This window comes from Aulonocara stuartgranti, assembly GCF_965226115.1.
Source record: "Aulonocara stuartgranti genome assembly, chromosome: 12".
Lineage (NCBI taxonomy): Eukaryota > Metazoa > Chordata > Actinopteri > Cichliformes > Cichlidae > Aulonocara > Aulonocara stuartgranti.
This window is the reverse complement of record NC_138948.1, coordinates 13,434,730-13,445,782: the sequence shown is the minus strand read 5'-3', so window position 1 is coordinate 13,445,782 and position 11,053 is coordinate 13,434,730. Positions and strand designations below refer to the sequence as shown.

The following is an 11,053-nucleotide window of genomic DNA, read 5'->3' as shown; positions in this document are numbered from 1 at the left end:
AGAGCTTTTATTGCCAGTTTTTTGCATTAAACACATAAATGTGTTACCTCCTATGCTGAAGAGCAAAGTAGGTAACACATTTATGATTCCCATGTTGGTCATAAGAAATTGATCGCTTAATTATTAAGTAGAACTGGAAGATATTTTTCACTTGGCCTTAAAATTTAAAAAAAAAAAAAAAAAACGCCACACACATTAAAAAAAAATTGTTTATTAAATGACAACCAAGTACAAAAGACGTGGACCTAGTTCTCCTAAAATCTATCCTGATGTTTACTTCAAACACAGTCACACTTCACTATGATAAACGACCACATTAATGTGTTATTTTTGCCATTAAAGTAATAGTTCTGGGTCGGTAATGCCATAATTGCCAGCAAAAATACTTCCTTAGTGAAATACAAATATACTCTGAATCAGCACAAAGGTTTAAACAGCACTTTTGATTATCTGAGATTAAAACCAGCAGACTTTACGAGCGTACTACAGACACTAGAGCATATAAACATTTACATGTGCAGAGATCCATTCAGCTGCAGGAGTAGCTCAGAAGAAGTAGGCCTGCTCATATGCTGTGATGTTTGCGACATAGACAGGTGAGTAGCTGTAAATCAGTGAGGATTCCTCTTCTGCAGGACTGTCAAAGTGATGTAAACTTCTCCTTGCTAAACAAAGCAGAGCAGACATACATGTGGTTAGGTTACGTTAGAATAAAATAGCTTAATGGCGGTCATGTGAAAATCCTGTGAAAAACTAAGTATATGTTTACTTCTTTAATAGCAATTAATCAAACTCACTTGATAAAATAATCGACAGCAAGTAACAATTTTATAGACCCCTTCTATACAAGCAGAAATTTTGACAGTTTGCAAGTTTGGAGCGTTTAGGTGTGTGCCATAGTTTTTCCAGAAGAGGACATCCCAGCAAATTCACTTCAAGTGCAATACTCAGAAATTTAAAGAAACAAAACAAACAAGAGCCAAAACAAGACATCTCATACTCGGGCTTTAGTAACCATGTTAAATGCTACAATGCATGAGAGTATACTGATGGATACAAATATAGCTTGTTTGGAAGGGCTGCCAAGACAAAGCGACATTTTTCCTAAAAAGAACATGGCAGCACAGTTTAGGTTTGCAAAGATGCATCTGAACAAACTGCAAGATTTCTGGAACAAAGTTCTTTGGAAAGCCAAGACCAAAGTAGAGATGTTTGGAGAAAACCAAGAAAATGCAAATGAGCACTAACCCCTCACACCAGCTGCCAAGCACAATGGTGGGGGGTAATTATTTGTGCTCTTTTTCCAGCCACAGGACCTGCATGCCTTGCAGTCACCAAGTTAACCATGAACTTCAAATACTAGTGATGCTCCATCACTGCATCTCACTGGGTGTTAAGCTCACTCTGCGGTAAGTAGTATCACTTCCCGTTCCTGTTACAGCGCACAGTGGGGCCTGTGTAGCCTTTCTACTTAGCCAATTTAATCGAAAGCGTCTAAATTCATAGTGTACTCTTCACGTGCTTTATCCAAAATTGTTGGGACAACGATCCCAAGCACAGCAGCAAACCTGCAACAGAATGGCTAAAAAAAAAAGAAATCAAAAGGAAAGAATCAAGATGTTGCAACGGCCCAAATTCCAGACCTCAACCATAGTGAAATCCTGTCACGGGAACCTAAAGGAGCCGTGCATAAACAATTGTCTGCAATCTTTAATGAACTGAAGCACTGCTGTAAAGAACAGAGGGCCCAAATTCCTCCACAGTGACGTGACAGACCGATAAAGTCACACAAAAGGATTACTTAAGCTATTGCCACTAAAAGTGGTTCTGCAAGCTACTAGTTTACACAGCACTGCATGGAGTCCTGTGAAGTTGTTTTTTTTTTGTTTTTTCACGTCTGCAAGTGAAACTGATCAAAACAGGGCGATAAATATACCCACAGTTCTGAAAGCAGTTCATGAGAAGATAGCACGCTGTTTTATATAAGGTTTGCATCAGTGATGCTGATTAGTTAAGTTGGTTTCACCAGGAAATAGCGGTCACCACAAAGGTCAGAGACATTCATACTAGTGGCCTACTGGAAGTGATTTTGTAGGACTCCAGCAGCGCTCATCCTGTTCCTCGTTTCAAAAAGGAGCAGATACCAGTCCTGGTGATGTGTTAGGACCTTCTATAGCTCTGTCCAACTCCTTTTGGTCATTGTACACGCTGCTGTGTTATCCTGGAGGTGTTGGACTACCTGTGAAACCTATGTAGGGTCCATGTATCACCTTATGCTACCAGTAGTGACATTGACCCTAGCTGAATGCATCTGTTGAGTTCATGTAACACCAATGCAACTGAAAACTGATTAACAACTCCCTCTGCTTCTTATTCGACTAGATTAATATCCCAGTTTAATTGGGTTGATACTATACTCTGATTAAAAAGTGTTCCTTTAATTTTGTTGAGCAGTGTATGTCAGGGTCCTGGGACTGGGCGACCCAGGACCCCTGGGCAGTCATGGACCTGTGCTATTGTTGTGTATTTTGGTGTTGCTTCCCCTTCTCTGTGCTTGTGTATATGTGTGTGTGTGTGGGTGGCTGAGCACTTGTTTATAGGCGGCGTCAGGCCTGGAGGGTGTGGCCCTGCAAGGGGACTGGCCACACCCGAAGCCACACACCTGCTGCTGATCAGGCCTCGTCGGGGGAGCTACTTAAGAGAGTCTTGGAGCTCCCACCGACGCGGGATCATTGCTTGGGACTCCACGTTAGTTACCCAGTTTAGGTTTTGGTCGTGTAGTGTATGCCTGCCATTGTTCAGTGTCCTGACTGCTGCCGCTATTGTTTCCCGCAGGAGGAGCGTGGAAGGCTTAAGGAGCAGCGAGCACCGGGAGTGCAGACACGGGAGCAGAGAGCACTTGAAGGGCACGACACGGGAGTCTGGGGAAAAACACGGGGATTTATTGTTGTTCGATATCACCCTCTGTAAATAAACGCACTGCTTGAACTTTGAGCTCCGCGCCTGGGTCCTCCTTCCCCACGGTCTGCCAGCCAGACCGTGACAGTGTATGTTTTTTGATAATGCATGCTTGTCATGTTACCTTCATTGACAAAAAATTCAGCTAGCAGCGACGATAACTGCACAGCGTGACGGGAGTGAGGGAAGTTCAGCTTTCTGTACCACTGAAAACGATTCACCTCCGGGTGCCACTGAACTCCGTAGAAAGGATATCTTTTACCTGTCAGAACAAAACAATATATCTCTTGGTACAGTGCTGTTGCATGGAAATCCTTCAGCTTCCCAAATAAAAAAATAAACCTTGTAACCTTCGAAAGTTGACACAAAGTGAGCTCCGTTCTTAGCGATGTTTGTTGACAAGATGGTGAAGAAACTCTGTAGCATCTCATTTTCCTGGAAGTCCTGTGAGAACATTCGTCATATTAGCAGTTATCATTTAAGTGTCTCTATTTGTTATTATTTTAACTCTCCTTCTTGTATGCAATACTCAGAACTGTTTGGATTTATTAGAAGAATTCGCTTTTGGGCTTCATTTCTACTAATGCTTTGTTTAATGTCCGCTCAAATGACGACAACTCTTTTCATGGCAGACAAATTCATTCTGAATGCAGATTAAAAGATATATCTGTAAAGTATATCTGTTAAACCCCTGCTGAAACGAACGCTCCTAACTGTGATCATTGGCTGGGATTTTATTTCTCCAAACAATAACTATTCAAAACCTAACAGAGGAAGTAAAACTTTCTGTTTGGCGACACTGGTCAGAAGAAGGCTCATGCTGTACCTTTATTGTAATTCCATAGTTGTGAAAATTGCCAGTCAGAGGTTCCTGGGTCAAAGCATTGATGAGCTCATCTGGGAAAGTATTGAACATCCGGCTGGACTGCACTTCTGCACGCAACACAAAAGGGTATTTGATTAAGTCCACTTATAAAATTGAACACATTTAACACAAAAGAAGAAAAAACATCTGAATAGATATGTCTGAAGGTTCTCAGTCATCCAGGTCATCGTAGTCAAAGGAGCTTACAAAGAAAAGCGTCTGGACTTCTTTAAGTTACTTGAAGACGTTTCACCTCTCATCCGAGAAGCTTCTTCAGTTCTGAGGTCAAATGGTGGAGAGTCCCAGATATAAACCTAGTGGGAGTAACCCCCCACAGAGGGACAAAAGGACCCCCTGATGATCCTCTAATCGCCTGAGCCAAGGTGTGAAACTGGGTGTGGGTCCCAATCAGCCAGAGTTTCGCCTTACATATCACCGCCTTTACCCAGGGGATGCCATACCCTGCATTTACGGACTTCCTAAAATCCACAAGGAAGCTGTCCCACTCAGACCCATAGTCAGTAGCATAAACTCAGCCACTTATAACATTGCTAAACACCTTGCTACCATCCTTGCGCCTCTCGTGGGGAACACCCCACACCACATCAAGAACTCCGACTTCACCGACAAGGTCCAGAAACTTACCCTGGATCCAGATGAAACCATGGTGTCCTTTGATGTAGTCTCTCTCTTCACTTGCATACCCACCACGGAGGCCGTGGAGACTGTCAGAAAACGACTACAAGAAGACAGCTCCTTGGAGGACAGGACCAACTTCACACCCGATCAGATTTGCACACTGTTAGACCTCTGCCTCACCACTACATATTTCAAATACAACGAAGGCTTTTACAGACAAAAACATGGCTGTGCCATGGGCTCCCCCGTGTCACCTATTGTAGCCAACCTTTACATGGAGGAAGTGGAAAGGAAGGCTCTTGGCTCTTTCAAAGGAAGAGTACCCAGCCACTGGTACAGATATGTAGACGACACCTGGGTCAAAATCAAGACACAAGAAGTGGAATCCTTCACTGCGCACATTAACGCTGTGGATAAAAACATCAAGTTCACCAGGGAAGACACAAAGGACGACTGTTTGCCTTTCCTGGACTGCGCTGTGCACATTGAAGAGAACGGCAAACTCAACATCGAAGTTTACCGGAAGCCCACACACACGGACCAGTACCTCCTCTTTGACTCCCATCACCCTCTGGAACACAAACTTGGAGTAATTAGGACCCTACACCACCGGGCAGAACATGTTCCCTCTAAGCCTGAAGGAAAAAAGAAGGAACACACACACACACACACACACACACACGTAAAGGAAGCACTCAAAACGTGCGGCTATCCTAAATGGGCGTTCTTAAAGTCAGCAAAGAGGCACAGAAAAGAAGATCAGACACCAGCGAGGGAGGATAAGAAAGACAGACGCAACAACATTGTCATCCCCTATGTAGCCGGTGTATCAGAAAAACTCAGGAGGGTTTTCTCCAAGCATGACATCCCAGTGTATTTCAGACCCAGCAACATGCTCAGACAAAAACTGGTTCACCCGAAAGACAAAACGCCAAAACACAGACTTAACAATGTGGTGTATGCTGTACAGTGCAGCGAGGAATGCCCAGACCTCTACATTGGAGAGACCAAACAGCCACTTCACAAGCGCATGGCACAACACAGAAGAGCCACCTCCACAGGACAAGACTCAGCAGTCCATCTGCATCTTAAGGATAAAGGACACTCTTTCGAGGATGCCAATGTTCACATTTTGGACAGAGAGGATAGATGGTTTGAAAGAGGAGTGAAAGAAGCCATCTATGTCCACTGTGAGCGACCATCTTTGAACAGAGGCGGTGGTTTACGACACCAACTCTCTGCCATCTATAATCCAGTTTTGAGATCCCTTCCCTGACGCCTTAACGCCCACTCACATCCTGGGCCATCTGACCTCAGGAATTCGCATGATAAGGTGGGGCCAGGTTTCACAATGAACGCACCCGAAACTCTGGCTGATTGGGACCCACACCCAGTTTCACACCTTGGCTCAGGCGATTAGAGGATCATCAGGGGTCCTGTGGTCCCTCTGTGGGGGGTTACTCCCACTAGGTTTATATCTGGGACTCTCCACCATTTGACCTCAGAACTGAAGAAGCTTCTCGGATGAGAGGTGAAACGTCTTCAAGCAACTTAAAGAAGTCCAGACGCTTTTCTTTGCAAGCTCCTTTGACATCTGAATAGATATATCAGTTTAGGATAAGACAATCTAGGCAATTTAACTGTTCAGAGATCTTCAGAAGTCATCATAGCTGATATGTCTAACCTCACACTCTGAAGAAAGGCAAAAATAGACTTTTGGGGGGAATAAATTTGAATATTTTTTGATGCATCTCAGTTTGATTATTTTATTTGTTCTCTAACTGACAAAGCTTTTGAGAACAATTTAATAATTTAACAATTTAATGCTTCAAGAGATCCATCATCATCATCCCTGTGCCCAAGAACAACAAGCCCTCATGCCTAAATAACTACTGGCCAGTTGCACTGATTCATCCTCCATCCCAAACACCACAGATCCGCTCCAGTTCACCTAATGACTCAACAGATCCACGGAGGACGCCATCGCCCATGTTCTGCACACCATCCTTAGCCACGTGGACAAAAAACAGGGTAACTATGTGAGACTGCTGTTTGCTGATTACAGTTCAGCATTTAACACAATAGTGCCCAGCAGACTGTTCACAAAGCTGAGGGATCTATCTAGGACACAACAGCCGTCTGTGTGCATGGGTGTTGGACTTCCTCACTGGCAGAACTCAGGTGGTGAGGGTGGGTAGGTGCGTCTCCGACAGCATCACCATCAACACAGGAGCGCTACAGGGCTGTGTCCTCTCTCCACTGCTCTACTCCCTCTGCACTTCAGACTGTGTGGCCACCCATGGCTCCAATACAATTATGAAGTTTGCTGACGACACAGTGGTGTTGGGTGCCATCTCCAATAACAATGAGGCGGCCTACATGGATGAAGTGAAGAATCTGGCATCGTGGTGCCGGAACAACCAAGTGGAGCTGAACGTCTGCAAGACCAAGGAGCTGGTGGTGGACTTCAGAAGGAGTAAGCACAGAGACTACAAGCCCATTACCATCAACGGCGCTCCAGTGGAGACGGTATAGTCCTTCAAGTACCTCAGTGTCCACATCTCCTCAGATCTGACATGATCTGCCCACATTCAGATCCAGTCCTAAAAGGCTAGGCAGCGCCTGCACCACCTACGACAACTGAGGAAGTTCAGGGTCTCTCAGGGATCCTCAGGACTTTCTATGCAGGCGCTGTGGAGAGCATCTTCACACAGAACATCACATACTGGTATGGGAACAGCTGTGTCAAGGACAAAAAAAGCTCTTCAGAGAGCGTACAGCAGAACGCTGCTGCAGGACTGCTCTCCCCTCCCTTCAGGACATCTATACCAGGAGATGCTGCTCTAGAGCAGCTCAGATACTGAAGGACCCGTTGAAGGTTCCACACCATCCGGGCAAGAACAGAGGCTCAAGAGGGGGTTCTTAGGGTAAGAGTAAAGTTGGGGTCAAAGAATTACAACAGCAACCTCATCCAAAGAGCACATCACATATATGCAGAAAGAGCATTTAAAGTTGGGGCCAAAAATCCCCCAGATTTGTAACTTGCCTCTACTGACACCAATTGTTTTGTTCAGGCACTCTTCTGCAAAAAATTTCTAACCACTGAGAAAAAAAAAAGTTCCAGCTAGCTTGCTTCCATGCATGCATACATACAAAAACACATTCCTCCAGTTAATTCAAAGAGTAAAAAAAATAACACAGATTCACATAAAGACAGCAACCAAGCACGAACCTGTGGTTAAGTTGAGGGGCAATGCTAAGTTCTCAGCTGGGGTTTTTGTCAGGAGATTTTCACCAGCCACCAGCACAGTGAGTAGCTGCATTCCCATGCATGTGCCCCAAATAGGGAAGTAGTCCCCGGCATCATTAGCCTGAAAGTCACAGGAAGTTGGAAATGTAATTTTTCTGCACCAACAGCAGGAAACCAAAACGAAAATTTACGCTAACATACAAAATGTTGCTAAATTTTTTTTCCCTTTTGCAATCAACAGTAGCTTAAATGTCCTGCACATGTAGGGCAAGTGTACGTCATATTAACAAACTAGTCTTGATCTTAAACAAAGTTCTCGGTGCAAAGATTAACCTCAAACTATTAATAATTGATTGAAGTTAACGTTAATTTTGTAGAGCAGAATTTCAAAATGCCAAGTGTAAGTGTTCAAATGTTGTTAAAGAAGAAGCTCTTATTTTTCTTTGCTATTAAGCATTGGAAACCTTCAGGACAGGTACAAGATCTTCCCCTAAGAGGAGTTCATTTCTGCACAAACGAGACAGGCTTTGAAGCAGAAAACAATAAACAGAGAATGATGTTCTATACTAACCGCCAGAGCGAGCCTGTAAAAAATCTTCGCCACCCGGGCAAAGTCTGAAGTCTCCAAATCTGCATTTCCCCCAATGAAAATCAACCTGAACCGACATCACATGGCAAATAATGTAATCTATTTAGACACAAATTTCAGTTGCCAACACATTTAAATCAATATACAGCAGCTCACCCGTTTATCTTCATGAAAATGTTCTCATATTCAGATGTAGTCAGAGTTAATCTGTGCAGGGAAACAAAAAACAATGAGCGTTGTACTATTTTCCATTGTTCAGACTACACAATGGTGAGCTCACACAGGGGGGTCAACTTCTTCTTCTTCCACAAAATGTCAGCAACAACGTAAACATTAGGCGAGTTAACATTCACCTAATGTTGAACGCTGATGCAAAGTCACCAAGCTCCAATGACTCAAAATGAGTCTCCTTAAAAAAAAAACTAAAAAAAACCCCCTCTCTCTGTTTTTAATATGCAGATTTAAAGACACTGTTGTTTTGAGTGAGGTTTAATAGGCATAATGAGCTCTAAATACACCCAGTTCTTTCCTTTTCATTGGAGCCAACAGAACAGACTTCTTTAAAAGCTCATCTTTACTCTTAAATGACTCAACCCACCTTATAGGCATCACTCTGCTGCCCCCAGACTCGATGTATTTCACGTAAGAGGAAGGTATGTAAGTCCTCCCAAATGGTTTCATAATTTCATCTGTAACAACCTGAGTTAAAACACCTGTGGAACAAAAATCACAGCAGCTCTGATTGAACAGTCAACAGGGACACAGCTACAGAAGTGATTCGCTCTGCTTTCTAAAGATGTGCATCTCTGTGAGTGAAATACCAAATATAAAGTCCTGATGGTGTATTTTACTCACCTATCACAGATCTGTCATTCACAGCCTCGTTGTTGCGTTTAGTCGGCATAGCTCTGCTGCAGCAGAAGCAGCAGGCAAAAAACAAGCACAGATAGGTCGAAACACCTGTGTTAAACATGTTTTTGGTCACCAGCTTAGTTCAGCAGAGCAGTCTTCTTTTACAAAGCTGTCAGAGCTGTGGATAATGAAAGCAGCCGACTTGTATAAGTCGTGTTAGAACAGGATATAGTCAGTTCAGGGAAGTGAGGAATGCCCAGATTTACATGTGACAACTCCTGTACCGCACATGCCGGTCAAGCAACATGACTGCTGAGGTAAACAAAGGTTTTGCTGACAGCGCGGAGTTTTTGGCAACATTTTTGATCATTGAGTTTATTGGAAATTACGTAGCCTCATTGGTTTGTGCTGAGGTTTATAGTAGAGGACATGTGACCACTATAGCAGCCAGCTGCAGGTTCATGCATGGATAAAAACTGCTGTCAGACAAGTTTCTGTTCCAAAGTTAAAGTTTAAAAAGTTTAAAGGTGTTGCAGGCGTATTTTTCCAATAGTGTTGTTTAAATACAAGTTCCTCATAAGAGACCAAAATAACAATCCCCATGCATGACTGTCGCAACTTTTCTAATGCTTTATGTTAAAGTGGCAAAAACAACTGATTTTGTAACCGATACAGTTGATTCACAGATTGTGTAACACATGTTTTTTGTAACTTCAACCACTGATGAACACACATTCCTACCTTAAATTATGCAGACAGATGGCTTATGGTTTAGGAAGAGGGTAAAAAAAAAAAAAAAAAAAAAAAGCAATTGGTGCTCCAAGGGTTTCTAATACAGCCCGCCCAAATTCTTGCGGGCATAAGGAAACACTGACATGAAGGCTGCTTGTGTAAATGGAAAAATTCAACATTCGGTTTAGGCAAACACACGTTATGCAACAACAAGATGTTATTGTAACCACCGAAGCTTAACATGCATTTAAATGCCATACATAATGTTTATGTAAAATGTCACTTAATGCTTTACTTTCATATGTTAAAGGACTAACCTGAATCACTAGGAAGGATTTGAGTCACCAAAACAACTGTGCACCATTTGAGCACTCCAGCCTTTCCACTCATGGAGGATTGTTTGCATCCCGAGCTTTCTTCCAAATGGGCAAAAGTACAACAACTCCAAAAAAGGCATAGTTTGGTATAAACTGGACTCCGTGAGCAGAGTCAAGCAGATGTTTGCATGTCTTCATTAGAAAACGGAAAAGCAGGTTCTTGTAAGTGACTAGTTGCTTAACTGAGTTAACAGCCATGCTACTGGGAGCTCTGTCAGACAGGAGAGTGACTATTAGTGGAGTACCAGGTAAGTAGGAATGAGTATTGCTGTATTTGTAATTGATTGTAAAAGTCTAACATAAAAAGATGGCATGGGGGAGTTCAAAAGGAGTACTTGGTCAAAAGGACGCAGGCGGAGACCTTGTAAGTCATTCCACTTGCAGGTAGTAAATAAGAAAAACTGCCTGGAGGTGCTCACAGTCCACAGGAGTGTTTGACTTGGAGTTCAAAGGTTTCCTGGCAGCTAGAGGAGGAGCAGAAAATACAGGTTACACAAGGTAAGTGCAGGAAATTACTCAAAACCAAGGAGGCCTGACGGTCACCATGTCAGGACAATCAAGACTGCCAAGCAGCAGCACAGGAGGCGTATCGAGGCCAGGTTTGAGAACAACACAAACCCAAGGCAGGTCTGGGAGGGCATCAGGGCTATCACGGACTACAAAAGAAGAACACCATCACCCTCAGCCGACAGTTCTACTCTGGCTGAGGATCTAAATCTCTTTTATGCCCGTTTTGACAGGGAGAACACCGACTCTGTCCTGTCCCCTCTCCCCTCAACCGACCCTGCTCC

General features: G+C 43.4%; 1 protein-coding gene across 3 annotated transcripts; it reads right to left on the bottom strand.

The window, feature by feature from the left end:
- Nucleotides 1–195: 195 nt before the first annotated feature.
- LOC309718759 (gamma-glutamyl hydrolase) lies at nt 196–10,629 on the bottom strand (the record flags this gene model as incomplete). 3 transcript variants are annotated; one of them, XM_082554297.1, is made up of 11 exons in its annotated part: nt 10,203–10,629; nt 9,157–10,035; nt 8,900–9,014; nt 8,458–8,508; nt 8,284–8,368; nt 7,695–7,833; nt 3,785–3,891; nt 3,309–3,402; nt 3,083–3,220; nt 2,758–2,921; nt 196–665 (listed from the first exon to the last, which is right to left on the bottom strand). In XM_082554297.1, the coding sequence occupies exons 2-11, from the start codon at nt 9,272–9,274 to the stop codon at nt 612–614; spliced, it is 1,065 nt and encodes a 354-aa protein (XP_082410423.1). In that variant the 5' UTR covers nt 9,275–10,035; nt 10,203–10,629. The 3 variants fall into 3 exon arrangements, with proteins under 3 accessions (XP_082410423.1, XP_082410424.1, XP_082410422.1); XM_082554296.1 differs by lacking the exon at nt 196–665 and having other exon boundaries at nt 2,692–2,921; nt 9,157–9,354; XM_082554298.1 differs by lacking the exons at nt 2,758–2,921; nt 10,203–10,629 and having other exon boundaries at nt 9,157–10,017.
- Nucleotides 10,630–11,053: the final 424 nt, after the last annotated feature.